Consider the following 26,505-nt stretch of genomic DNA (forward strand, 5'->3'; position numbering starts at 1 on the left):
TCACTTAACCTAATAAAGAGTATTAAAGTCACTGAGCTCAAGCTGAAATGAGTGTAATTCAGTCAGAACTCACCAGAAATACCACCATCACTATTACAATCAGAAATTGGTTCATGGTGCTATCCGCGTTGTTTGAACTGAATTAGCCCTGCCCTGCAGGAAGCCTGCCTTCCCAGAACGCTGCCAGGCCCTCCCAACAAAAACAACTCAAGGAGCTAGCTTGCCCAATATACTGTCATTGATGTCTCTGCCAGCCACCACCACCAATGGGTACTTGGAAAGGGAGACTGATGTAGAGTTGCTGTGTTTCTGGCATTTACTCACCAAGAGCCTAACTCCAAAGATGTCATATGTTTGTTTGGTTTTGTTCCCAAACGATATTTTCCTGAAACCCATTCTTTTTAAGCTGACATCTGTTCCTCACTGGATTGCATTACATGAAACGCTTGTGCATTTACCAATTACTCACACATGTACAGTTCATGAAGTTTCCCATGCAGAAGACAGGCTTGGAAAAAAAAAAAAACCCAAACCCAAAACACCCCACAAATAGGAAGTAGTCTAATGGTATTCCCAATGCAGATTAAAAAAAAATAAAAAGAGAAAAGTAAATAAATTTTCACCTGCAGTATGTTCAGACCATAACTGTGATCAAGTTTCTTAGTGCTCTTCAGTGTGGCCCCTGAACAACTGTATTTCCTGTTAAGAGTATGTTTCAATACAAGAAATCAGCTGTTCTGTTTCTTTTTTCCTTTTTACCATTATTGGTCACAGACAGACTCTTTTTATTCTAGTGATAACTAGTCAAGTAAGTTTACTCTATTAAAAACCAAAACAAAACCGTTCTGATCATAATTTCCCCTTCAAAATAATTTACGAAGCAGTACCTCTTGGCCTTTTATTTGTATAAATCATACAACAACTATAGTTTTTTTTAAACAATGAGACGAGTCTGTATTTAGTACTTCAATCATCGTTCTCAGGGTTGGAAATGTCTCCGATACTGATGGCAGGCTCTTGTAAGAAGGTGAAATACTGAAAGAGAAGGTAAAAAAAAAAGTTACTTATCTTTTTCTGAGCTTTATGATTTACCTGGAAGTTAACACATTAGCTTATACTTCTCTTCATCCTCTTCTCCAACAAATCTGGGACCTGAAGTCAAGAATCTGTTGCCCACAACCAGCTCCTGCTCCTCTGACTCCTCACTCGCTATACAGAACAAAGATAATGACTACATAAAAGAGCCTTTGGAAGTGGCAGAAGTTAAAGCAAAATTTTATTGCTTTAAGTCTTCAAGTTTTACTTGCCTTACCCGCTATTATTCTTCTAACACAGACAAATTAGCCACTCAGGTTGATTACCTTCATAATATTACTTCAAGTCCTTTGTGCTGTAGTTCTACAGATATTTTTCTCAGCATCATGCAAAGCCAACTTCAGCAATTTTCGCGACTCTCATTCTTGCCCATTATACATCTCTCATTTGAGACAGCAATACTATTGGTGGGACTATGCTACGAAATGGTCTCAGTTAGAAATAATTTTTGGTTTTAACAAGCTTATTTTAAACACAAATCACTTCCCTGATCTGGTTTGCTATGGATTCCCATAAATTTCAACAGTACAACTGAGAGGGTCAGAAACGCATCAGTAGGGTTCAAATGGCTTAAGCTGACTTTGCTCTCAAGAGAGCAGTTCCCCTTTGGTAAAGTTATGTCTTAAGGAAAAAAAAAGAAGGAAAAAAAAAAAGAAAAAAAAGAGACACATGAACAGAGGACTAAGAAAGAAACTGAATATATAAATTGGGAGATTTACAGTAAAAAACTGTGGGAACCATAAATATTTTGTATTTCCAAGACAACCAAGTCACAACATTTGCGCAGACTACTTTTAATAAAAACCACAACTTGCTACACTGTAGGTTAAAAATCTTATTCCTTAATAAATTAATTTGACTGCATTTACATGTAGATTTTTAGCCTAAGCCCAACAAAGGTGCCCATGAGTCTTCTTAATAGCCATCTTCATTCAGGAAGGATTTTATATCTATTGAAACTTACCAGGGTGAGAACCACCGACAGGGAAGTTAAGCAAGGCTAAGCAGTATGAGATATTCGGCACTAACAGCAGCTGCAGAGTTCCTCAGGCTCTCAGAATAACTCGGGTTGGACCAGACCTCAGGAAGTCTGTGATCCAACATCTTGCTCAAAGCAAGGTCAACTGCCAAGTCAGACCAGGGTGTCAGGGTTTTATCCTGTCAGGTCTTGAAAATCTCCAGGGATGAAAAATGCACAGCCTTTCCAGGCAGCCTGCCCTGCTGCTTGACTACCCTCTGGGTGAAAAGATTATGTTCAGTCTGAACCTCCTTTCAGCTCATGCATGTTGCCTTTTGTCCTCCCACCAAGCACTGCCCAGCTCCATTTTCTTAATACTCACAGGTACTGTGAAGCTGCTGTTAGGTCAAAGCCTTTTCTTCAAGCTGAACAAGCCCAATTAACTCCTGATAAGGCATGTGGCTCCAGCCCTCCAACTATCTTGGTGGCTCCCTACTGAATTTGCTCCATTTTATCACAGTCTTTAACGCAGCTGCCCCCAAACTGGATACAGTATTCTACGTGTCGTCTGAAGGGCTGAGCATGCCCTAAATCTGATTATCCAAACCAGCTTTTTACCCATCTAGCTGTCCATTCATCCAGACCATAATGTGCTATCTTGGTATGAGAGTATTGTGGGTGTCCCTCCTGAAGTAACTAAGCAACGTCCATTGCTCTCTTATCCACAAATGAGTCATTTTATCACAGAAAGCGATCATATTGGGTCTCACAACATTTAGTAAACCCATATTGACTGTCCCCAGTCACCTTCATATACCCTGAAATGCTTTCCGAGAGGACCCACTTGATGACTTTCCTAGGGACCAAAGCAAGGCTGACCAGCCTATAGTTTTTTTTCCCTGGGTTGTCCTTCTGGCTTTCTGGAAGATGGATACCAGATTTCCTGTCTTGCAGTCACCAAGGATGTCCCCGGATGTGCACCACCTTTCACAGATTACAGGTGGCCTTGCAGAGGATATTGGCCAGATCTCTCAGCACCCTTCAAGTGTTTTGACCCCAAACTAAAGGATACTGAAACTGATTTTTTCTGGCCTGATTTTTAGATTTTGTATGGGGAATAACTGCTAAGGGACAAATGAAATGCACCAGATTTGTAACATTGACAAGGAATCAGTATGTTCAGTAGTCAAAAATCAATTAATATGAAAAACAAAGTTTTAAAGCATTGTACAAAAGTTATACTAAGTAACATAATTCTGTATATTCGTAACTGCCATCTGCTTTGAAAATACTTATTCTCCAAATTAAAATAGCACTAGAGGATAAGTAAGTGACTTTTGATATATAGTTTGAAGAGATCCATGAGAATGGGAAAAAGTTAAAATTTTCCCTCATTCAATCACCAAATTTACTAATGATAAAAAAAGTAACAACAAAAAGGCAAATCTGACCGCCAGACAAAGAAAGTATTAACCGAAATAGTTTATCAGAGGATAACACTCACATTACTGAATATCTAGTCTACTAACCACTCCGTTAGACTAGAAATATATTACTCTGTGTGTAAACTCAAATCTTTTCTTATCAATTCCTAAACTGTTAAAAAATTCACTGAATCATTTAATAAACTTGTAATTTCCAAGTACCTTTTTTAGTATAAGTTTACATTTTACATATAAAGTCTTTCATATTTTATTTTCCCATCCCCCACCTGAACAGAAAGACTTACCTTTTTAGATTCATCCAGCTCCTTGCTATCTTGCTAAAAGCTTCAGACCCTGGTGCTGTCATTGCTTCAAAATCAACCAGCTGAAAACGCAACAAAATAAAGGTCTTAAGTTCTCTCATTTCAGGAAGTTAATCCTCAAATATTCTTAACATATAAATTAAACTTTCAAAATATAACCTTCCTTTTGTGAGAAAATCCAGGGTTTTTTTTTTCTTTTTTAACAAGGTGTTTATATTAATGAGTTAGTGCCAGAAAATATTGACTGTCTTCAACCTTTTATGACAATGTTCAAATAAAAGGGGGATATTTCTCATTTCTACATACGGAATTCTGCAAAATACTGTATCACATGAGTGGTAGATTTATATTGAACTTTCCAGGCATTCTGTATTACTTCTTTCCACAGTGGGTTTTCAGACAAGTTTGACTACATATAGCCAAGAAATGTGTGCAACTTCGTATCTACAGCTGAAAATAAGTTTTCAGCAAAACAATGTTTTTCAGTTAAAAACCTTAGTTCACTAGTCCTGAAACATTTAAGCTGACACATTTGTAGTTCAGTGAACTTTGCCTGAATGCAAGGAGGGGTTCTGAGAGCATGCTACCTACATTCTTGTAAGACAGGAGTAAGCTTACTAACTAGTCTGTGCCCAGACTACTTTGTCCCTCATCACCAGTTTGAGAGTCAGCATGCATGCCAGGCACTAAAAGTCTCTGTGTGTTTGCACACTCCACCACAACCAACACCAGAAGCTACACTGGCCATGGCTACCGACTAACCTGCCAGGCCATTACAGGACTCTTGACTACTGGGCATCTTTGTCTTCAGAGCAGTCAGATAATACATGCTGTCATAAGCTTGGGACCAGACAGAAATACCCTTCTAAGAAATCTGGCAAGAAAAACAATTTCCCAGTTTCATTCAACTGGGGAAAACTATTTCTTCCAGCTGGTGAAAACTGTTCTAAAAAAAAAAAAAAAAAAAAAAAGTTTTGTTCCAATTCAGGCACTCTGTTTCAGAAAAAACCCTCAAATGTAAAAATGTTCACAAAGCTGCCTGTAGTCAGAAATCCTGCGTTTTAATAATGCTGAAACTCTGCTTGCCTGCATAAAATCAGACAAAATGTACTACCCTAGTAAGTCCTAAGAAGATCCATGAGAAAACCCACCTAAGTCTTTTACCTTAGCTTGAACTCCCACAGAATGGTGAAGATACCAGCTTAACGGCATACTGAAAAGGCATCTTGTTCTTAAAAGCTACTAGCTCATTGTCCTGAAAGGACAAACTTCGTTGTTTTCAGAAATTTCTAGAACAAAGGGAAAGCTGCTCTTTCTTCAGTTATCCACACAGGGTATTTTCTTCAACAACTTCAATTCTCACTGGAATTTCACTGATTCTTTGACGATATGTTAAATAGACAGAGGTGCTCTCACTCCTTTCATACGGAAAAGGTAACAGCTAACAGACCAATAGTTGAATACCCTTTATTGAGCAAGGTGGTATAATATTCAGATGTAGTCACTCAAAACTAGGACTTATTTTAAATTTAGCAGAATACAGAGGGGAAGGAAAAATCAAGAAGAGTTGCTAATACATTTCTATTTACCAAGCCCTAAATGCTCTGAAGGACATTGACAGCAAAGAGAGAAAATTTCTGCTGTGTGCCAGAAGAGTCATTAATTCTGCCCAAGTATTCTCAGAACCCTTCTCAAAGTGGAAGAAAGCAGCTCGGCACACTAGAAATGCTTTGGTTACAAATATGTAATTACTGTGGGACACAAACTGCTACAATTTGACTAACCAGAATTATCCCACATACTATATCTAAATCTCACTTACTGTCATAACAGCAATGAAATTTTCAAACCTCTCTCTGGCTGCAAGACACCATAGTATGCAGCTAATCCATCTCCAGTTAACAACTGTGGAACTTCTGTTCATTCTTGCAGCTCCTTCCTCACGTTTACAAGTGCTACCTCCTCCATCAAGGCTGAACCAGTGTATTTTGATACTTGCCTTTCCTTTAGGGATTTTTCCTGATACTTCCTTCCCACTTGCCATTAGTGCTCCCATGATCACTGAATAAGCTATCACACTAAAAAAAAAACATCAAAACCAAAGCAGTACAGTAAAAGTTTTTCCACAGTGCCATTTTAGACTACAAAACAAATACAGTACTGTTTCATAGAAGGCTAGTAAAAATTACTGTGCTAGTTACTATTTTAGAAATTTAAACAAGCATGAAACACTTAAAAAGTGAAATCACTGTTACTTTGCAACACCACTGGAATGAAGTTATGATCCTATGGAGTTTAACTACTGAAAAGCATTGTTTCTACAGTAGTCAGAACCATAATTTCAGACTTAGGAGTTCTTAAGACTCCATAGAGCTAAAAACCAAAGCAAACTCCTGTTCCCAATGAGCTTAGCTGTATCCCAGAGAAGCCGATGAACTCTACTGCAACAGAGCTAGAGGCGCTGTAAAGCTATTCAGTTATTTAACTTTTTCTTTATTTAACTTAAATTTCTAAAAATTGTGAAACTCAAGACAGAATTTCTGTTAATTTTTACATTCTGTAAGATAAAGGCAAAATCTGATTATAAAAAAGTCTCAGGATTTCTTTAAATTTTGTTTTCTACTGAACTATGTTTAATAATAAGATCAAAGATCTTAAGTGCTTTGTGGAACAGGGATTCATAATATAGTCTTAGATGTAGCCAGGTTTGAATTAAACTAGAATTTCAGTTAAGGATATCTGTGACATGCGGGGCTATTCTAGGGTTTCATCTGGTGACCCTAACAGTTGCAAAAAATTACCAAAATAATTTTATTAAAATATACTAAAATATAAGTTATCTCAAAGTAAACTTTATCTTAAATATATGTTTCAGTAAAGCTTCTTGAGTGAGATTACAGTGGTGTAACATAATACGGATTAGGAGCCAAATCACTGCAATTTTAAAATGACACTCTTCAATCTGTGAGCTGAAGTCTATAAACACAGACTACTCAAGATTTTCAATATACATGCAGCTCCAAATAGTTATCATCAGCAACTACAAACTAGCTTTTAAAACAGTACTAAGTCAGTACCCATCATCACAGCACCACAAGATGAGCGACTGTGCAGGACAAACAGCTCAACCCAGAGCTTTTTTAATATTAAAAAAAATCCTAAGATACTCCAACAAATTGACATTTTACAGCATGCATCCAAGATAACAGACATGATCAAGACAATCACTAACCTAGATCCTCTCGAAAGTGGCATTAAATTATAGAAGTAATAAACTAATGACAGGATCAAATTGCAAACAGCATCTACTTCCTAAAAGGAAAAAAAATAATTAAATAGCCAGGTAATACACTACAAAGAAACACATATAGGAAAGTGTTACGGTACTGTGATAATTTTTTTAAAAGAACCATTTCAAATGTGAAAAAAGTCAACTTGAGAAGATGAAGTCTGATTAATAGAAGTTTAAGCAAATTATTTTGTTACATCTTTAAAATGTAGGTGAAACAGTTCACCCACACTGTGTTAAAGGGTGAAGAACGGAAAGCACAAGCTCAAATGCAGTCAGATTCTCATTGCAATACAGATCAACAATGTGTTGATCAAAACCTTCACAATTCTAGTGCTTCTCATGAATTCTTGTTACTTCTGATCTTATATGTAGCCACCATGAGCCAAATCCTAAGCAATACTTTATAAGGATGATGAAACAGTGAATATAGACCCATGAGAAAAATAAAGAAAATAAGAGGAGAGAGAAAAAAATAAGAATACACTGCAATATTGAGACCTTGTCTGCACTCTCCCTATAACTGCAGCAAAGCACAGCAAATCTTAAAAGTAACAGGATTATGGCAACTTCCTATGGTATTTGTCATAAACGTGTTTAAGTAAACAGTCAGTTTTATTACTTAATATCTCTGTCAAAAAATATGAACCAGTGACTGTTATACGGAAGGTATAAAAACATAATAGAATTTTATCAAGGAATCCATAATTTCTATTAAAACAGCCTTACCCCCAGCTCTGCAGACAGAATTAGAATTTTTCCTTTAGCTGTTAGATCCTTATATAGCGCATCTATTTCTGCATGATACAGCTGTGTTCTCTCTTCTGTTGTCTGGGTTTCTACTGAAAATAGTATGTTCCCCACTCTATGAAGTGGGTGAAACAAAAAATGAGGTAAGACATTGCTGAACAGAACTCGATGCATAACCTAATATGCAGGGTAAGTTACAGAGGTACAGATGTTAAATACCACATCATAACCTTTTTCCTATCATTTTTCCTTAAGCAGGAGATTATGCGCATTGCCCCCCTTTTAATAAAAAAGAAACACCTAAAAAAACCTCATTGAATTAAAAACATTGTCATGTTGTAAGTTTGTCTGAAAGAATACATAAACATTGCTGTTTAATCACAGATGAAGTATTTCTATTGAAGAATACCTGACAAGCATTAGTGTTTCACTTAAAGCATAGTAAAAAATTAAGAAATATGGAATTTTAAAAGATTTTCATGGGCTTGAGAGTTTTGTACTGAGTGTAAAGTGTAGTTTTGTTAACTTTTAGACTACCAAAATTGAACTGTTTTGGTACAAAAGCATAGCTACAAATTATGGATCAAAACAGACTGGCTGATACAGAACAAATTTTGTGCAGAACAAAATTAGACTGTCTTACCAAGACCAAAATATTTTCCCCAAAATAGTGAGGCCATATATTTAATGCCATTTCACTGTATATAGCCATATGACTTAGAATGTAAGATTGAAAACCAAGAGATATGTTAACATTTTAGAAGAGAAGTTTGGCTTCCATGCCACTCATTGGAAGCACACAAGTTTTGGGAAGAATTCCAATGCATAGAATTTTAAATCCCATAAGTCCAAGTTTTTAGTTAGTAGTAGGACAGCACTTCAGAGCTTCAGATTAATGCTCATTCTTCAGGAAGACAAGGAGCCAGTATCCATAAAGTGAGAAATTTACTACCACACCCAAAGAGTGGCCCAAAGCCTGCTGTTTATATCCTCATACATTCGGGTACTATCTAAATTGATATTTGCAGATAGGTCTGCAAACATTTCAAAAAATAAACATTAAAAAAGGCTAACAATACAAATAGAAGGAAGTCTCTTCCATTCTTAGATCACATAAATTTCCATTCCATTTAGGATTTTTTCAGTCATCAGAGCAGATAAGAGTCTCACAACAAGAAATGTATTTTGATATGGATAAAGACAGAGATTTTCCCACTTCAGGCACTTAATCATATAAGCTGAGTAACAAGGTCTCTCCTCACTTTTGTGCTATATATTAGAGAATCATCTCAACTGGGCCTACTCCATCAACATTATCCATATTCCCTCTTTGTTAGGGAATGCAACAAAAATCAGAAGTTCTCAAATGAACCAGTTTTTCAGTTATTTACAAAACCCACTTTATGCAAGTAGAAATGGCATTTGAGAAGATTAGCTGCTAATACTTCATCATTAATTAATGTACTTGAACACCTGAAAATAGCAAACGTACTTATCTCCTGTTATTGTGATTGTGAAGCCATCATATTCTTTCCCTTGATCCTTAAGGCTGGGGACTTTTGTGTTCACAGTAAACCCATCTCTTGTTTTACTGTTAAACTGCTTTCAAAAGAAAAAAAGGTAACATTAGTGTGAACAGAGACAGACTGCCTGCCTAGCTATTGTTTTGAAACACCTAAAAATACATGGAGCAAAAATGAAAATGGGCAAAATGAGGGAAAAGAACAAAATGTTACTGTCAACTATATTATTTCATTTATTCTTTATTTCATACTGAAAAGAAATCAGATACTGAAGGAGGCATATTGACATTCAACTTTATAACCATATAGGGAATATAAAGTGGCATTGTTTATGAAAAGCAATTGTACATTTGAGCTGTACAGATTTCTTCCCAAACTGCATGTTGATAGCGACCTTTTGGTATAACAATGTAAATGCAAAAGCAGGGATTAGAGAGCCTGTTTTATGTTTACACTAAGCAGCCACATTAGTCTAAGTATGGATTCCAGAATAGAGCTCACAGCAACGATTTCTTGACTGTGATTCAGTTTCAGTTAAAGTTCATCACCATCAGAAGGAAAAATATCGCAAAGTTTAAGAATTTTACAAAGCTACATTATCTAAGTGTACTACTGTAGCCAAAGAGTTGTATAAGCCAGGTATTGAAGTAAAGCCAAGAGCCCAGCTTTTGATATTCAACATTCACCAGCTACACCAATAGCCAAACTACATCAGTATTAGCAGACTTTCATTTTATTACAGGCACTATTAATGACTATTATGCAATAGGATTGAATGAATTACTCAGGCTACTATTTAAAGAGAGAACTTGTGATCCAGGATGTTTTCTTCAAAGAGAATCTGCATTTATTTTAAAGAAACAAATTTAAAAGCCTCTAACGAAAGACAGCATTCCACTTTGATACAATTTGGAATGGGATGCAGGAGATTCAAACCAGAGGAAAACTTAGAGGTTATGACAACTAGGAAGAATATTTGCTGCTAATTGAGGCATTTATTTTGAAGTGTCATGTATAGTCCGCTGTTTATATATTTTCATCATCCTCTTGAAGTAACCTATATTTTTAACTCCACTAATAACATTTTTATGGTCTACAATTCCACAATAGCCATATTAGGTGATCTACAGGGACCTATTTGCACATTTGTCTGTCTGTAGAGAACACTTCATTGTCTATCCACTCCAACACCTACTACCTGTTCATCACAAGTTTTTGTTTAGCCTCAGTTAGCATCAACTTGGCTTTATCTTTCAAGGACAAGGACAATACAGGAATACAAAAAGGACCTCCAAAATTATGGTACGTCTTGGAAGACACTTATGTTAGTAATATATATTAAAAAATATATAGAAAAATTTAGTGCTTGAGCCACGTAGCTTCTGTAAAGGTATCTGTAGTGCACAAGTGAGCACTACTACTGCAAACAAATCCAAACCCAGTCTATCAGTAGCAGCAGCAATAAATCTCCAGAGAGCTCTGTTCTATGGCAAACTGTCAGCTTTGCTTAGATACAAAATTGCAACGTGGACACACCCGATAAGAAAGCAATGCCTTTGTCTTTATTTAGAACGACTTGCTTCCCATTTTTGTTGTAGTCTAAATAAAATCCTGTCCAATTCTTAAAAAAACAAGCAAACAAAAAAAAACCACAACAAACAAAACCCACTTTGTAACACTGTTTCCCCAAATGCAAACACTTACACACTGCTCATCCTAGATGAATTTGGGGAACTCAGGGGAGAGAGGCAAGAACTTTACTTAAACTTAGCTCAAGCCTTATGACTTAAGTTGAGATAAGAGTATAAATAACTTTGCACATCATATATCCAAGGTTTTTCTGAAGACCACCACCCAGCAGGTTTCCCCATTCCTGACATTCTTCCAAAGCACCAAAACAAACCAAGATTTCATTTCAGATTAGCTATTGTTCACTAAGGGCAATTATTTCCCCCGGCCAGCCCTACTATGTAGTGATCTGCACCAAGGAAGCTAAGGTAAAAAGAGCTTCCATGTTCCTACTCTCCGACACACACCTTCAATTTTCTCCTTCGTACTGTACAGACATACCGCGAGCCCATTATGGTGGATCTGACCACAAACCCTCCCCGCTGATAAAGCTGGCTTCAAAGAATTACATTCAGTGTTCTGTTTTCCCATCATTTCTTTACCAATTCACAGCTAGGCAAAGCCTTGTCAATATACATCACATATATCAAAGGGAAAGTCATACCCTAACACATGCAGATTTGAAATAACACGAGTTATTTAAAAAAACCTAGTGTTTGCAGTTACTCATTCTAAACTTAAGCACAATGGTTATATTCTGAGGAACTGGGTAGCTCCCAGAATAAATTTTGTTATTTTCATCATATTTTAAAGTTTTTCTTTAATTTACCTTCATTATGGGAAGAAGATCTTCTACTTTATGTACCTTTTCCAAAGCTTCTCGAACCTCTAATAGTCCTTTTGGATTATTAGCACTGGAAAAAAATTAAATATGGAATCACAATGGTTGAACACATAGCATTTCTGGAAATCCATCTAGCTTTAACCTAATTAGCCATAGCAGAGTAAGTTATTGAAAGTTATTTAATTATTTCTTTTCTGAAAATTAGTTTCTTTGTACTTGGCCACATGCTGTCTTGCTCTTCAAAAAGTAATTTCCTCCTATTTTATGTCAGCTTTTTTTTTTTTTTGGCTTCAAACTTCAACTTCAGGTTTATTTTAGTCATTTGCTGTTGGCCACTGCAAAGCATTAAACTGTTTGCATGAGTGCATGTGAGCAAGGGGTTGCTGACAAGGAAAGACAGAAGATGACTAGTGTTAATGTTAGAAATAGTCTTCTCAAAATACATGCATCTGTGTAGCCTCAAAGGTATGTAAATACTACAGATGCAGGCACAGATGGTCCATGAAGAAACCTATTGAACTAGTGCTGTAATACTTTTTTTTAATTACTGTACACCTAGATTTTAAGAACAGAATTCTTTTCAAAAAAATCACAACACAAATTGCTCTGGCTTAAGATCAAATGCTGCTGGCTCACTCCAAACAAACTTTCTCCCAACAGAAGAGGACAGACTTCCCAGTTACTACAGAACTTACACATCTCAAGCAACTATCATAAATTTTCTAAAACTTAAGTGTTTTCAACTGTTATAAGGATTTTTTGCACTTTCATTTTTTTATATTTAAGTAGCATAATGAGATTGAAAAACAGAACTCAATATTTAATAAAAGTTACCAGGCCAAAGAAAAATTAGAGGGTTTAAACCTCAAAGTTTCTTAATTTTTAATGTTATCAGAACACTGTTGCCACAAATGATCCACAGGTGGGCAAGACATTTTACTCATAAAAATCTGATCACAGTTTGAAATAGAAGCCAACATCAATTTTCAGCTTGAGTCACATTCCTTCATTCAATATTCTACAACTGTCTTCTGTTCCTGGACAAAGTCTACCAACCCATCTACGTAACAGGTAGTAAAGATTCTCTGCTCCTTTAAAACTACTTGTCAAACACCAGTTTCAATTAAAATTACCTTCCATATATTCTTTTCTCTTTTCTCCTCACTCCTACTATTTAATAAATTAACCTCAATATTCACAGAAATTGTACTCCATTCTACCAGGAGGAAACAAAATCTTTAATAAAACGCATTTTTAGAAAGAATTGAGACACACTCATGCCAAAACTGTGGCTACAAATTCAACACTGTTAATAGTTTTTAGGTATACTGTAATTCACAATGTTTTTTCCTATTAGTTAAGTTTCTTTACATAGCAATAGACAAGATTTGCATTTCTAGTAGGAAATAAGACAATTATAGATACTAAGAAAACTAGAACTTACTAAAATAAAGAAAATAGCCCTCAGATTTTCTGAAATGAGTATTATGTAAATTTCAGACCAATATTATCAGGGGAGTGAAGCAGGGAGAAAAATATCAGTAATTTACCCATGATAAACAAGGATCCTATCTTTAATAAAATGAAGAATTTTCTCAAAATATTCCAGGTACCGCATGTTAATGACTTGTCCCCTACAAAGAAAAGGAAAGGTTTTTTTCAGGTCTTGTTTTTCAACCCAACATTCCAGGGCTAAGACACAAATATTACTTACTCATTAATATTTGAACGAGTTTTATTCACAGATGCTTTGTAAATTAAAGGAATGAACGAGAGGTTTGAAGTGATGAATTGCCCATCCCCCATTTTAATATAGCTTCTGCAGTGAACTTGGAAACGCTCAGTGCTGTTGTTCTCTGATAAACTACATTTCATACATATTTCCCCATTTTCAGTGTGCCCATGTCCAGTAAGTCTTATCTAAATTATAATTATCAATTTGTACAAAAATGTAATCTTTCTTAGTTATCTGCACTTGTAGATATTGCAGAACTAGGACAATTCTCAATCTGCACATTGGTTTACTTTGAGAACTGACACTCTTCAGTTTACCATTTTTTTGCCAATACATATGCCTATCTGTTCTGACAGTCTACATACATTTTTCTTTATTCACTTATGTCCCTCTATTAAAGCAATTTTCCTTTGACTCCTAACAATTACAAGTAGTAACTGTTAAACAAAAACATCAAAAAGGTGTTGTTTTTTTCCCTTGGATTACTATGGGAAAAAAAAATAGTAAAAACTTGAAACAGTAGAAACCTGCTAGGATTATAGCCACTCTGCGAGCAAAAATTACATACCATTATTGCTTTTGTAGGAGTCCTTCCTCTTCTCCCAGTCTACAAAACAAGATTTTATAAAGCAAATGTTATCGCTCTCTGACAAAGCAAAACCACTGTCAATCACAGGAAGGTGTGTACACCTAGCTTAATTCCACTCTGCACGATCTTTGCAGCTTAAGTCCCTGTCTAATGTCTCACTCTACAGTCTCACACTTCAGTAAGCCTAGTCTCAGAACAATGGCAGAATCAGTCTTTAAAAACTGAACAGAATTAGAACACATACACATATCTGCACATAGGAAAGGGAGGTAGGGAAAGCGGAAGGATGAAGACAAATGTATATACATAATTTGCCCTTGTTGTACGTCCCATCATTTTCCATCTGTTTTAAAAAAATATCTGTACAACAGGCAGAAGCGTGTCAGTATAAGAAACTGGATTTTCCTTTAGTGGCATCGTGGAAAATACATCAAAACGTGACCTAGCATTCTGTAAGGACATCCAGAAGCAGCAGTACCAAGAAAAGACTTTTGGTGGGTGGTCATAAGTGATTTGTGCTTATTCCCACTCTTTCTCCTTGTTTAATAAACACTACCACCAAGAATTCAAAAGTAGCAGTATTCCAGAGAGCATCTTCATTTTTTTACATAAGAATATTGAGTATATTATTAATGTTTAGCTGATCCCAAATCCTTGTTTTGCCTATGAAAATAACTTAAGCTTTCAAAAACATTTTCTCTACTTTAAATGAAACTTGGTAGCTTCGATCATTTAAGCCAGAAAGGAGATAAGCCAAAGTTGCACTTGTCTATAGACCCACGAAAAGTAGTGACAGACAATACACTTGCACCTTGAGAATATTAAGATCTGGAAGCTCACGAAACACTGCAAAGTGCAAGATGTTTCTAATACACCTTTAACAAGAGATCCCCAAACTGACTCAAAACAAGAAAAGGTTTTGTTTTCTGAGACTCTCCAAACATCTTGCCTCTCTGGAAAAGAATCTTTGATCCAGTAGTCACCAAATGCTAGTGTCTCCGTGCAAAGATTCATTTGACAGGAATCACTGAACAATAATGGACTTTAAATGCAAAGAATTCTGAGTAAAGAAAAAGGTTAACAGATATCTAATTCAAGTATTTTTGCACACAGAAATTACTGGTGTACAATTTAGATCAAACAAAACCTAGAGACAGCTTGAGCTCAGCATGACAAGATCTGTTACAAATACTAGAAGAAACTCAATTGCTATTGTTACACTTCTTATTTGACTGAACAGCTTATTTGTATATTTAATGACCATGAAGGCTGCCATTTGTCAGCCTAAATAATCTACTGTTACACCTGGTTTTCAGGTAGCCGTGCTACAGAACTTACGACTAAGGCTGAATTCTTTATGAGAATAACTTTGAAATTATAAACCAAATATAAAGCAATGTGTTTCTTCCCGAAAAACAGTCAAAAGACCATAAAGTGATCTCAATTACTAACAAAAGGGTGTCAGCTTTGTAGTCTTAGTATCTTCATTCAGCAGCCATTTTACAGTTGAGTAACGCAAGAAGGACATTATACAGATCTGTATAATCCATGAAGAGTAAGCTGTCATTTAGAAATCACAATGGACTAGAACATGCTTCAAAAGTGAAATAAAATAAACTTTAAAAAACCTATTACCACTTCATATACTAATTTCATTTATCCCTCACCTCATGTGAAATCATCAGCAGGGAATCCAAAAGCAGAAACAAATCACTACAGCAAGGTGACCAATGAAAGCAGCTACTGCTTGGAATGCAGAATGATCAAACAAATACAGGTTTCCAGAATCAAAAAATAAATGCAATCACTATCCGGTACTAAAGTATGATTAAATCGTGGGGCAGTAGTATGTAGACTGCTTCCCGAAAGTCAAAGCTGAACAAACCCAAAAGACTAGAATTAGATTCACTGTGTGCCTACCATTCTGAATGTTCAGGAAGCTTATTTCGGATCTCTATGAAATCACCAAAATAGCTGGAACAGTAAATCATGAGTTTTGCTAGCATTCTCTGATGAGAGGAGAATAAGTACCTTGGCCAGTGAAAAACAGAGTTGCTAACACAGAGATCCTGCACAGGGACATATTTCCCTAGATTAAATGTTATTTTCAGCATGGTAATCAAGTGTTGCGACATGAATGTCCTTCTGCCAGCACAGGTCACCTAGGAATTAAGCTTTTACTCTCCAATTTAAAAGTAAACTAGGAAGAAATAGATGTATGGAAAGCATCTTTGTCTCAAAGTACAGATAGGTGTGGCTTCTGCTGTGTTGTACGTGTGATAAGAGAGAAATGCAGCAATAGCAAAGATGGATGGAGCTTGGAGCCCAAATGTGATACCTAGCTTGAGAGAAGACAGACCTGAGCATAAGACTGTTCAAGAGGCAGCACATCCTGCAAGGCAACTACTGATCTGCACTGGAGTTTGATGCTACATTGTAACCACTCCCTAAAGTAAAGCAGAGGCTGCTGGTGTCCTCTGTGGAGTGGAAGGCAGAGTGTGGACTCATTCTCATCAGCCTCTGTATGTAAACATTACAGTATCACTTTTTCTCTGCCTGAAACAATTCTTAAGTCTTTCCTTACCCTCCTTTTTCCACACAGCTTCTCAAAAGAGAAAGAAAGAGATATAAAAGCAGAATGACAGACCGAAGATGCAATACTTCCCATGGGGGGATGGGGGTGGCTAAGGTGAAACCTGGCTACTAAACCTATTTACTTACACAAACACACTTTGCTCCTGTGATTGACAGTGATGTGGCCACATTGAGCCTCTCACTTTTACCGCTTCATGGGAGGTAGCACTGTCATGACCCACAACACTGAGTCTTGCAGCATGGGAGAAGATGGAACGTACAACAGTGGTTGAATCTTAAATTTTACCTTTCTTTGGAAGTGCAAATGTTACCTTCCACAGGTTACTTATTTTGTCATTTTTGCTTTACTTTGGTCTGCTTTGAAAACAACTACAAGAACTATGTTTTTCCTCTCCACTGTAAAGTGCTACTAAAACTAATTAAACAGCATTGTTTCATTAGTGCTGCCACTATCTTTGAGAAGCAGCATTTGCAAAAATTACAGCTGTGATGAACGTAATCTAATCTTCACATTTAAAGTAATGTGGAGTTTAAAACAGCATGTAAAAATATGCATCTTCTGGATCCTAGTTAGATCTTGCTATAACCCAGCTGTACAACTGAAATCCAGGAAAAAAGAGGAAATGTCACAAAGGAAAATTTGAGGTGCACAAAACACAGATGTTCCATTAGAAAATATAAAATAAATACTAAAGCAAAACAATAAGCACATATACATTCAATAAATACTGTAATGTGCTGTTTCATAAACAGCCAGGAAGTTTTGGTACAATCCTTTAGTGGATGTGGGAAGGCTGTTTGGTAAAACTCTCGTACCTGATTAAGTTAATGTGATTATTGAAACCTCTGCTAAGGCTTCGGGCAGGCATTTGGTCCAACCAAAGCACAGGCTGGTCAGGGTCAGCTATCCTACAAGGACAGAGAACATTAATATTGGCACACATTTCACTCCATGTAATATTTTTAACTGAGCTTTGTTTAAACAGAATAATTTTAGGCAAAAAATAGAGTTCAGAGACTACAAAAAAGAACTTTTTATTGAAATGCATGTACAATTTTGCTAAGAAAAAACCCAACCCATAACCATTTTATGTTGCTGGAGTTCAAAACTGTTTGTTTTTGTCAGCCTAAGCTAAAAGGTACCCTAAGGTCTTTCACAGCTTCGCCTCAACCTGAAAATGCTATTCCCAACAATTTCCCTCTCTTAAAAAAGAAGAAAAATTGAGTATTTTCAGAAGTGTACTCCCTGTACCTAAACCATCCTCTCTTATCAGAACACTTCCTAGTTAAGTGGCAGCAAGTGTTCATTTTCTCCTCTATGACTTCAGCCCTCCGGTTAACTGAAGCATGCATCATTATTACAACCAACGTAAGGCTTGCTCTCTTTTTTGGTTTTTTTTTACCATTACCTTCGCCACTTCACAGCAATATCAAACATATCTCTCCACTGCATCAGTCTGGTTTTCCCATTCATACGAACTTTTGAGTTTGCCCAAGTCCGCTGCACAGCTTGCATTACTTCTAAAGTGGCCAATCCCATTGCTGGGGGTAGGGGAGGAAGAGAGGGGGGCAAACAACAACACGAACAGAGAATCAGTTAGAACCAAACATTCATTTCTGGACAGACCAGAAAATTGAAGCAGCAAAGCGATGTATTTCTAGGAAAAGAATTGCCAACATCAATAAGATATGGGAAATGATCATTTCCAGTCCCCAATTAGGTCAAGAAAGTGCTGACATAACGATTATTTTAATTTTAAACTTTTTTATCTGACTTGAAAGGAGTGTAAAATTTGCAGGTAGCAAAGATACAGCATTAAATTATCACCACATTGACTTCCCCCCTGCCGCCCTCAAATTTACCAAGTATTTTCAGTATACCTCTATGTATTCTTTTATTTGGAAGAAATCCTGGTGTCTCATACTGCATCATGGAACCCAGATGATCAGCCACACATACAAGTTCTTGCACGTCAGGCTTATAGCTTTCAAAATTCTGAAATAACACATCTCTTACAGAGGAGAAAAACATGCATCAGACATAACTTGCCAACAAAAATCCTGAAAGTTGTAAAACACAGATTTGTTTGTATAATAATCAATATCATTTGTGTGAGAAATACTTCAAAACAGTATAAGGAACACTCATTCCTCCTCCCACACCACTGAATACACACGGTAGTTACACTTAATATCTCAAATAAAATTCCAGTCTTACCGAGTTCAATGGTGGATCTTATTACTGTCACAACTAGTATTTCATCTTTAGATTTCCTCATAGTAAGTGATACTAAATAAAGTTCACAGATAATATACTGTCCTTCAATGTTACATTCACCCTGAGGAATTTTAACATTAACAATATGTATAGAAACCAGAAGCCTTATTCCATAACTTCTCCTGTAACTCTGTAAAAACTTCTTGTGCTAAAAAGGTGGATTCTAATCTGTATACAGAAAAGCCATAAATTTTTAACTCAGCAATTTTTTACATAGATAAAGCGAGTACATCTAGAAACTAGCTTACAGCAGGAGAAATTGCTGTATTTCCTTTAACTACGTCTTTTGAAGCCTAGCCTATTAAATCCCATGCTTTGTTGATTGAAATAACCCTCCTCCTAAAATACTGGTTATCTAAATTACTGCAGAGAATTTTTTTCCCAGTGAAACCCAGCTACCATTAAAAATCTATTAAGGATCTAGGAAATTAAACCTGTAACAAAATAAAACCTTAACACACAAGAAGAAACTGTAATAAGGGTGCTACACAATGCTACACTGAGCATCTCAAACTTATCAACTCCTTAACATCAACTGAAAGAAAAAAAAAAATAGTTTATCAGTCAGGCCATAGAATAAGAAACAACATTATGTGAATATTATTCAGGTGAAGACAGAAGTGAAGAAAATCATCCCAGGCTTCATTCTTTCTCTGAGCTAAAGCAACTCCAATCCCCTATGACTTGAAAACTGTTTACAAACCACTTTCATATATTAAACTTTTATGCTGCAATGCCTCAGAATAGCACTTTAAAAAGCCAAACTGAATAAAACATTTGGAGTAGTCTTTCAAAAAAAAAAAATTACTCACTTTATATGTGGCTGTAACCCTGGCTGTTCCTCATAATTTTCTATAAGAAAAGGAAGATTTTTGGCCCAGTGGTCCTTGAAATTTCCAGGAAGATCTATATCAATATTATACTCTGCAAGGGGAGTATCCAAATGTGCATGCAAGTATCTAGAATACTCTGGAGTAAAGAAATAAAATTAAATACCGTTTGCATAATTAGCCTTACTACATAAAACCAAAAAAACCCAGATTATATGTCTGTCGGTTATCCAACATGACTTTAATTTAAAGTCATTACTCTTAGATAATTTCATTTTGCTATTAGCTAATTTACAAGACAGAAATAAGTCTATTTCAACTAAGTACTCTTTACCATTACAAAGAAATGTATATTTCATTTGTGGTCCTAGCATTTAATTGTATGAACGAGTAAGAATAACAAAAAAATATGAACAACTAAAATCAGCATACTTTTTTTTTTTTAACAGACATACTCAACAGTGCTGATGAGAATGTACAGAGTTTTCTTTAAAATGGCCATAACTACAAGCATACTTGCACTCTTAGGGTTCTCAGAGGATTTAAGAAAATAAATTAAAAAAAAAAAAAAAGAGAAAACCAGTTCCAACTTACCTCGGAGGTATTTCACTTTCAGATATTCTGGGCTGGCCTTCTGACCGGGTAGTGGATCATTTAACATAACTTTAGTCTGAGCTTTTATACCTTCATAAAACTGTCCCATTGCAACATGGCTGAGACCTTTCATGTATTGGCATACTTCATTGTATGGTTCTAGCTGTAAACACCTCTAGGAGATGAAAGAAACAAAGCACCCATAAATCAAGAGAGAGAATGGGTGTCTTCAAATAAACTAACCTATTTGGTCAGAAGACCGCATGGAAAGATTTACTGATTATTAAGATCCACTTCCATCGCAATTTTCTTTCAAATAAGGTGCTGAGCACTTAAATTGCTAGCAAATACAAGAAAAAAAAATATTTTCAGCTTCATTAAAGTGGGAAAAAAAAGATAAAAGGGAAGTATCCATGTAAATAAGCTTTTGATCACACTTTGCTAGGAAGATAGATCATGTTTGCTCTAATGATGTTAGCACTACATAAGTTTCAACATTAGTTGAATTAAATTAGATAAAACATACTCCTGACAATATTAGTAATGTCATTTTTAGCTAGTTCAATATATATATCATGCCATTTCTACCATCCATATCTTCACTAGTTCATGTATTAGTACACCTCATTATGTTAGTCAACTATTTACTGTATGTTAAACATAGAAAATTCATATTTATCATTCAAAAATTAATGTTCTGATTCTTCTAGCTCATCATCACGTCTTTAGAAGAGCATTGCCATCTTAAAAGTTAAAGTATCTTTTCAATTACAGCACTATCTACAAATCATGTTATAGAAGATGAACACATAGTAATTTACACAAAGTGTTCTCCTTGGGATAAGCACACACATTGAGAACGGGATGTAATCCTTTCCACGATTTACTTTGTTCTTGTTTTAAGCATACGGACATATGATTTAACATATCCTTTACTGTTCTGTCTACAAAATGAGGAAGTTATTTACTTTTGTTTACCTATGGAAACACACATACATTTACAAGCTCAATGAATCTCAACATATTCTGAGTTTTCAAAATAAAGAAAATCTCAGAATAATTAGATAACTCTTGGAACTTTGTATGCTTACTTTAAGCTTAAAATTACAAAGACGACTGCATTCCTTCTTCCATCAGATTTAGAAAAAGCGTTACATTTCAACACAAACTAAAAATGTTAGCAAGAACACAATTACCAGTTTAAAAAAAAAAAAAAAAAAAGATAAAACATTTCAACCAGAGCTTGGTTTTAGAAATTCATAAAACGGAGGAAATACCTTTGTTTTAGCAAGATTCCATTTTAATTTCAAACTTTAAGGTTTTATGTATCTTTTAAGACAGACTTCACAAGAAATTAAACTTAGTTCAAATGCACATACAGATTCAGCATGAAAAAAATTGAGATTTGTCCATTTTAATGCATTTGTTGAATACTATTCTTCGTTAAAACATCTTAATTTTGTATTTACTTAGGGCCTGCTTACCTTAAAATTCTTTAGGGCTTCATCTAAGCTCCCATGATGATAAAGCATCATTCCTTTGAGCTGTAACGTCTGAACATGATTTTGATTTAGCAGCAAAGCCTTCTGGAAGTTTTCTGTAGCAGCATCGAAGTTGCCAAGTTCTCTAGGCAATTCCATCAAGTGGAAAGTGAAAAATATAGAAGGCAACAGTGACAACGGAACTACTTGTTACAAGATGTTATAACACATCCAAAGGGGATGTCATTAAAGAGGAACACAGTACTAGTGGAAAATTTCTTAAACAAAAGCAGTAATTCTGCAGCTGTTCTTCAGTGTAATATCAGAACATCCGCAGAGTTTTTTCACACCCAGAAATGTGTACTCCGAAATACAACCCCACAAGATCACAAATCTTCAAAATCCTCAGTGGATACAAACCATAAACACGCATGCCTATGGTATTTCTTCAGAAACTAAACAAAAATTTCCACAGAAAGCATTCTTGGAAAACACTACCTATCACAGGTCTTTTTCACTTCCAAATATAAACACATTTTAAAAAATAAACTACCTACTTAAAGGCTGAATAAGAAGAAAATCATACAGTCTTTGAAAGCTGAAACTAACTAAAACCATGTTGACTGGAATTGCTCCATGTGCAGGACAGCTCTTAGTAAAAATAGCCATGGAGAAACTATCATTTAAAAAAAAACACCTTATTTTTTCTTTAGTTTTTTTATCCAGTACACTGCTTTTAAGTTTAAGATCATGGAAGTCTGTCCGCACCAAATAATATTAGATGAAATTAATCCAAACAAGAGCAACACTAGAAAAAAATACAAGATTTAGTAGATTTAAATACATTTGCCAAAAAGATTTTTTAGGCAGAATAGTGATTAACTACAGCTCTTTAGTTTTAAATAAATGCACGAACACCAAAGTCACTAAATTTGAAGCAGGAATAGGTAAAATGCTGTAACTCGCATTGCACAGAAGGACAAACCAGACTAAGAATTGTAAACCTCCACTATAAAAATAATTCTTTAAAAGGTATTTTTAAGCATTGTCTTTGAAACTTATTTCATACAGAAGAGAGAGAGCATGAACTTAAAATACAAGATTTTAGAAAGAAGAATTTGACAGCTGAAGTTAACAGTGCCCAGGAGAAACGAGATTATTATTTCTGCCTGTTTTAAGACCTGAGTGTTCATGGGAAAGTATTTCAAACTTATCATAGCTGGTGACTAGTTACAGTGAAGAAGGGGGAAAAAAAAAAAAAAAAAAAAGGGGGCAGAGTTATTCCTTCTCCTATTATTTCCTGAGGATCAGAGAACTATTGGAGGTAGAGGACAGTGAGAAGGAATTAAAGCAAAAAACTTAAGCTTCTTAGGAATACTCCTGTTAAAGTGACTTCTGCTTTGTAAAACAACAATACAGTGCAAAAAGTGGCATTTCAAGGCTGGCATTTTTCTCTCCTTCAAAATAAAATTTCTTCTGATTAAGGTTTCTTGGGCACAGGGTAGAACAGCTGATTAACTAGAGAGGCAGTTCCACATCCAAATACAAAAAGTTAAAGTATTTATTGGGAATGTAAGGCAGCATCTGCCTATCTTCCAGGCTAAATTACTTACTATTATTTAGCACCTTAAAAATATCTACACACCCCAGTAACAAGTATCACAGAAAAACTCATGAGAAAATTAGTGATTCTACATCAAGTTCAGCATTCAGATACTGTAGCAACCAAGACACAAGTCCACAAAGAAAAAAAACAATTAATTGACACTGCCTTCAGTGAATATTGCAGGTTCTGTATGCTGCAGGAAGCATAAAGCCTGATCATGTAATGCTTGCACACCAGCCCTACCTAACTTTAACCCTTGCTACACAAAAGCCATTTATGTTGCAGCAGCATCTATGCTATAGATCAGTATTTTCCAAAAATAAGTATGTAAAATAGGAAATAAAAAGCCAACAAGACACAGCAGGTTGGGAAATGAACTACAATGGGCAGAGATATTCAGTTGCTGATTACATTATGTTCTTGTTATACAAAAGCTACGTATACTTTTCTCCTTAGTAATTACCTGCAGACCACCTTTAAAGTAATACATGTTATTCAACTATAAAATAAATTTTATCTTTAATATGAATTTTAAAAAAGAAAAAAGTGACTAGTTACCTTACTAAATAGAGATTGATTTTTTTAATTATTTGATTAATAGGTAAGAAACTACATGTCTGTATTAAAAATACCCTTTTAAAATAAAATAAAAAAAAATTAGCTAAATTCTTAGAACTTAAATCTCTTTGATGAAAGTAATTGATATAGGATCTAGCAGTTCTATAAGCAATACACACTGGGCAATGAGTTTCATAAATTTAAGTAGCACAAAAATCTCAGATGGCCACTAATGAGTATATTAATCAACAGATCATATTAAATGTTTCCATATTTTAAAAATCCTTTAGCATACCTAAAACACATCCTACTGAAACCCTTTGAGTCTGGGAGATTCAACGAGCTACTGGAGACTGAATTTAAAATACAAACCAAACCTAGAAAACGTGTATATTGAACATATCCTGACATAGCCATACTGGCTGTGGGAGCTACCAAATACACATATGGTTCTGCACAGTTTTGTAACAAATGTGTAAAACTTAAAAAGTGCATTTTAAAGAACACAATCAGATAGAAAACTGACGTTAAAACCATTTCCAAATGCAATTACCTGTAGGCTTGTCCCAGACTTTTATATGCATCTATGAAGTCTGCTTTCTGCTTCAGAGCTTCTTTGAATGATTCAATGGCTTCCTGCAGAAAAATATCAACAGAAAAATTCATCACTTACTGCATTCATTTAATTTTAGCATCCTCAGTAGTTACTGGCCATGGATTTACAGTTATTCATGAAAACCTTTAGAAGGAACAAACAAGGCATGAATTTATTACAAAATCTATGGAGTATTAATCACATAATAAATGAAATAGTGCAACACTCTTTATGGTAATGACAGATTTAGCTGGAATTCCTTTGTCTGATAAGCCATGGGAATGAGTGATTCTTTTAGCATTTTAACAGAATTCAGAGATGAAATCCCTTCAGAGTTTGCTTTCAAAGCTCAATCTGGTCCCTAAGGCAAAGCAGTCTCTCCTTACAGTCTTCCTTCTTCATTTGCAATACACCTCAATTTTTGCAGTCCAAAAGACTCCTTCAAATCTGTACTCTGCCTTTCACGGTTTTACTGTGCTCTGTGCTAGTTGCACAGTTAGCAAACACCCCTGGGAGGGATTACAGAGTAAGTAATCACCTTCACACAACAACAAAGTATTGCTGCTGTGAGGAATACAATGTAATAAAAATAACATAGCTAAAAATAATTACATACATAAGTTCAAACAAATCTTCCTCTTCAAAGGATTTGATTGAGAACTCAGGTTTTTAAACTCGACTGGCTATATAAATTGGCAAACACAGTACTGAGACTTAGAATTAAGGAAGGAATAATCAACTACTTTGTATTATGAAGGAATGCCTGAAAAGTACCTTGAAGTCTATAGCTCAAGAAATTAAATGCTGTAAGGAAAGAATCATTAATACCTTTAGCCAATTCAGAGATTCTTATTCAGAAAAACTATAAAATATATTCTGAGCACCACAACATGCACAAAAGCATCTACTGAACAAAACTATAAGATAATCACCTACCATTATTGATAGGCTCACGTCCTCTAAATTAAAACCAAGATTATTCCCCCAAAAAAGATCCAAAAGCAACAATCTCTTTTCACTCAAAAATGAAAACTCTGCCACCCTCATCCCAAAGCTCAGTTTTCAGCAAGCCTAGTAAGACCTAACAGACGATGTGTACAGCCTTTGTCTAAGAGGCACTCAGAACCTGACTGGAAACTAAAATATACCTGGGGAAGAAAAGCCACTCATTCACAATCTCTCAGGACTTGAATATTAGAAAGGGAAGACACTTCCTTTGAGAAAAGAAATTGGGGAGGAGGTAGTGGTGGTGCAGAAATGTGTTGATCTGCATATCAGGGAAAAAAAAAAAAAGCTTCTATTTTGCAAATTGAGACATTTATCCTTGTCAGTTATACTTCCACCATCACTTTCTGGGCTTTCTCTGCTGTCTACACCAAAATCAGAATTTCAATCAGACTATTATTTGCAACTAACGCGTTTGACTGCAATAAGGTACAGACAGTAAGTTCAATGACAGCCTGAAGTTCTCATAGTATACACTGAGAGCATGGAGTTTGGGTACTAAGAAAGTGGAGAAGAAGCCTGTTTGCTAAAAAGACCAAACAAACCCAAACATGCAGTGATTGCCTAAGAAAGATACTGGACTGAAACTCAGGAGTCCTGGGCTGCCTCCAGGTTTTGTCAGGATTTCTTCATACATCCTTTAATGAATTTGAAGCTCTTAACGGAGGTTAAAAAAAAGAAAGGTTCCACTTTGTTGGAATTTAAGAATCACAGTTGCATCCTCACTTTTCAGACAACTTGTCTTATTACTCTCCCCTCAGGAAAACTGCAGCGATATCTCTAAACGCTTTACAAGCAAAAAACAGGTGCAATATTATCACACGTAAAACAGAAGGTTTGAGTCAGAAAATGGTGAAACACTAA

General features: G+C 35.5%; 1 protein-coding gene across 4 annotated transcripts in view; it reads right to left on the reverse strand.

Moving 5' to 3' along the window:
- Positions 1-884: 884 nt before the first annotated feature.
- Positions 885-26,505, reverse strand: part of TTC13 (tetratricopeptide repeat domain 13) — a 42,291-nt gene continuing 16,670 nt past the window's right edge. For 3 of the 4 annotated variants that reach the window (XM_055810357.1, XM_055810355.1, XM_055810358.1), the window contains 15 exons: positions 24,595-24,677; positions 21,881-22,022; positions 20,397-20,571; positions 19,785-19,941; positions 18,576-18,706; positions 18,104-18,236; positions 17,511-17,603; positions 13,326-13,409; positions 11,761-11,845; positions 9,332-9,441; positions 7,819-7,954; positions 7,033-7,112; positions 5,800-5,878; positions 3,783-3,862; positions 885-1,035 (listed from right to left, as the gene is read on the reverse strand). In XM_055810357.1, the coding sequence (XP_055666332.1) occupies positions 912-1,035; positions 3,783-3,862; positions 5,800-5,878; positions 7,033-7,112; positions 7,819-7,954; positions 9,332-9,441; positions 11,761-11,845; positions 13,326-13,409; positions 17,511-17,603; positions 18,104-18,236; positions 18,576-18,706; positions 19,785-19,941; positions 20,397-20,571; positions 21,881-22,022; positions 24,595-24,677 (1,692 nt within the window). In that variant the 3' untranslated portion in view covers positions 885-911. The remainder of the gene's footprint in view (positions 1,036-3,782; positions 3,863-5,799; positions 5,879-7,032; positions 7,113-7,818; positions 7,955-9,331; positions 9,442-11,760; positions 11,846-13,325; positions 13,410-17,510; positions 17,604-18,103; positions 18,237-18,575; positions 18,707-19,784; positions 19,942-20,396; positions 20,572-21,880; positions 22,023-24,594; positions 24,678-26,505) is intronic. The other variant, XM_055810356.1, reaches the window with a different exon arrangement.

The sequence above is a fragment of the Falco peregrinus genome, chromosome 7 (genome assembly GCF_023634155.1).
Source record: "Falco peregrinus isolate bFalPer1 chromosome 7, bFalPer1.pri, whole genome shotgun sequence".
NCBI classification, from domain to species: domain Eukaryota; kingdom Metazoa; phylum Chordata; class Aves; order Falconiformes; family Falconidae; genus Falco; species Falco peregrinus.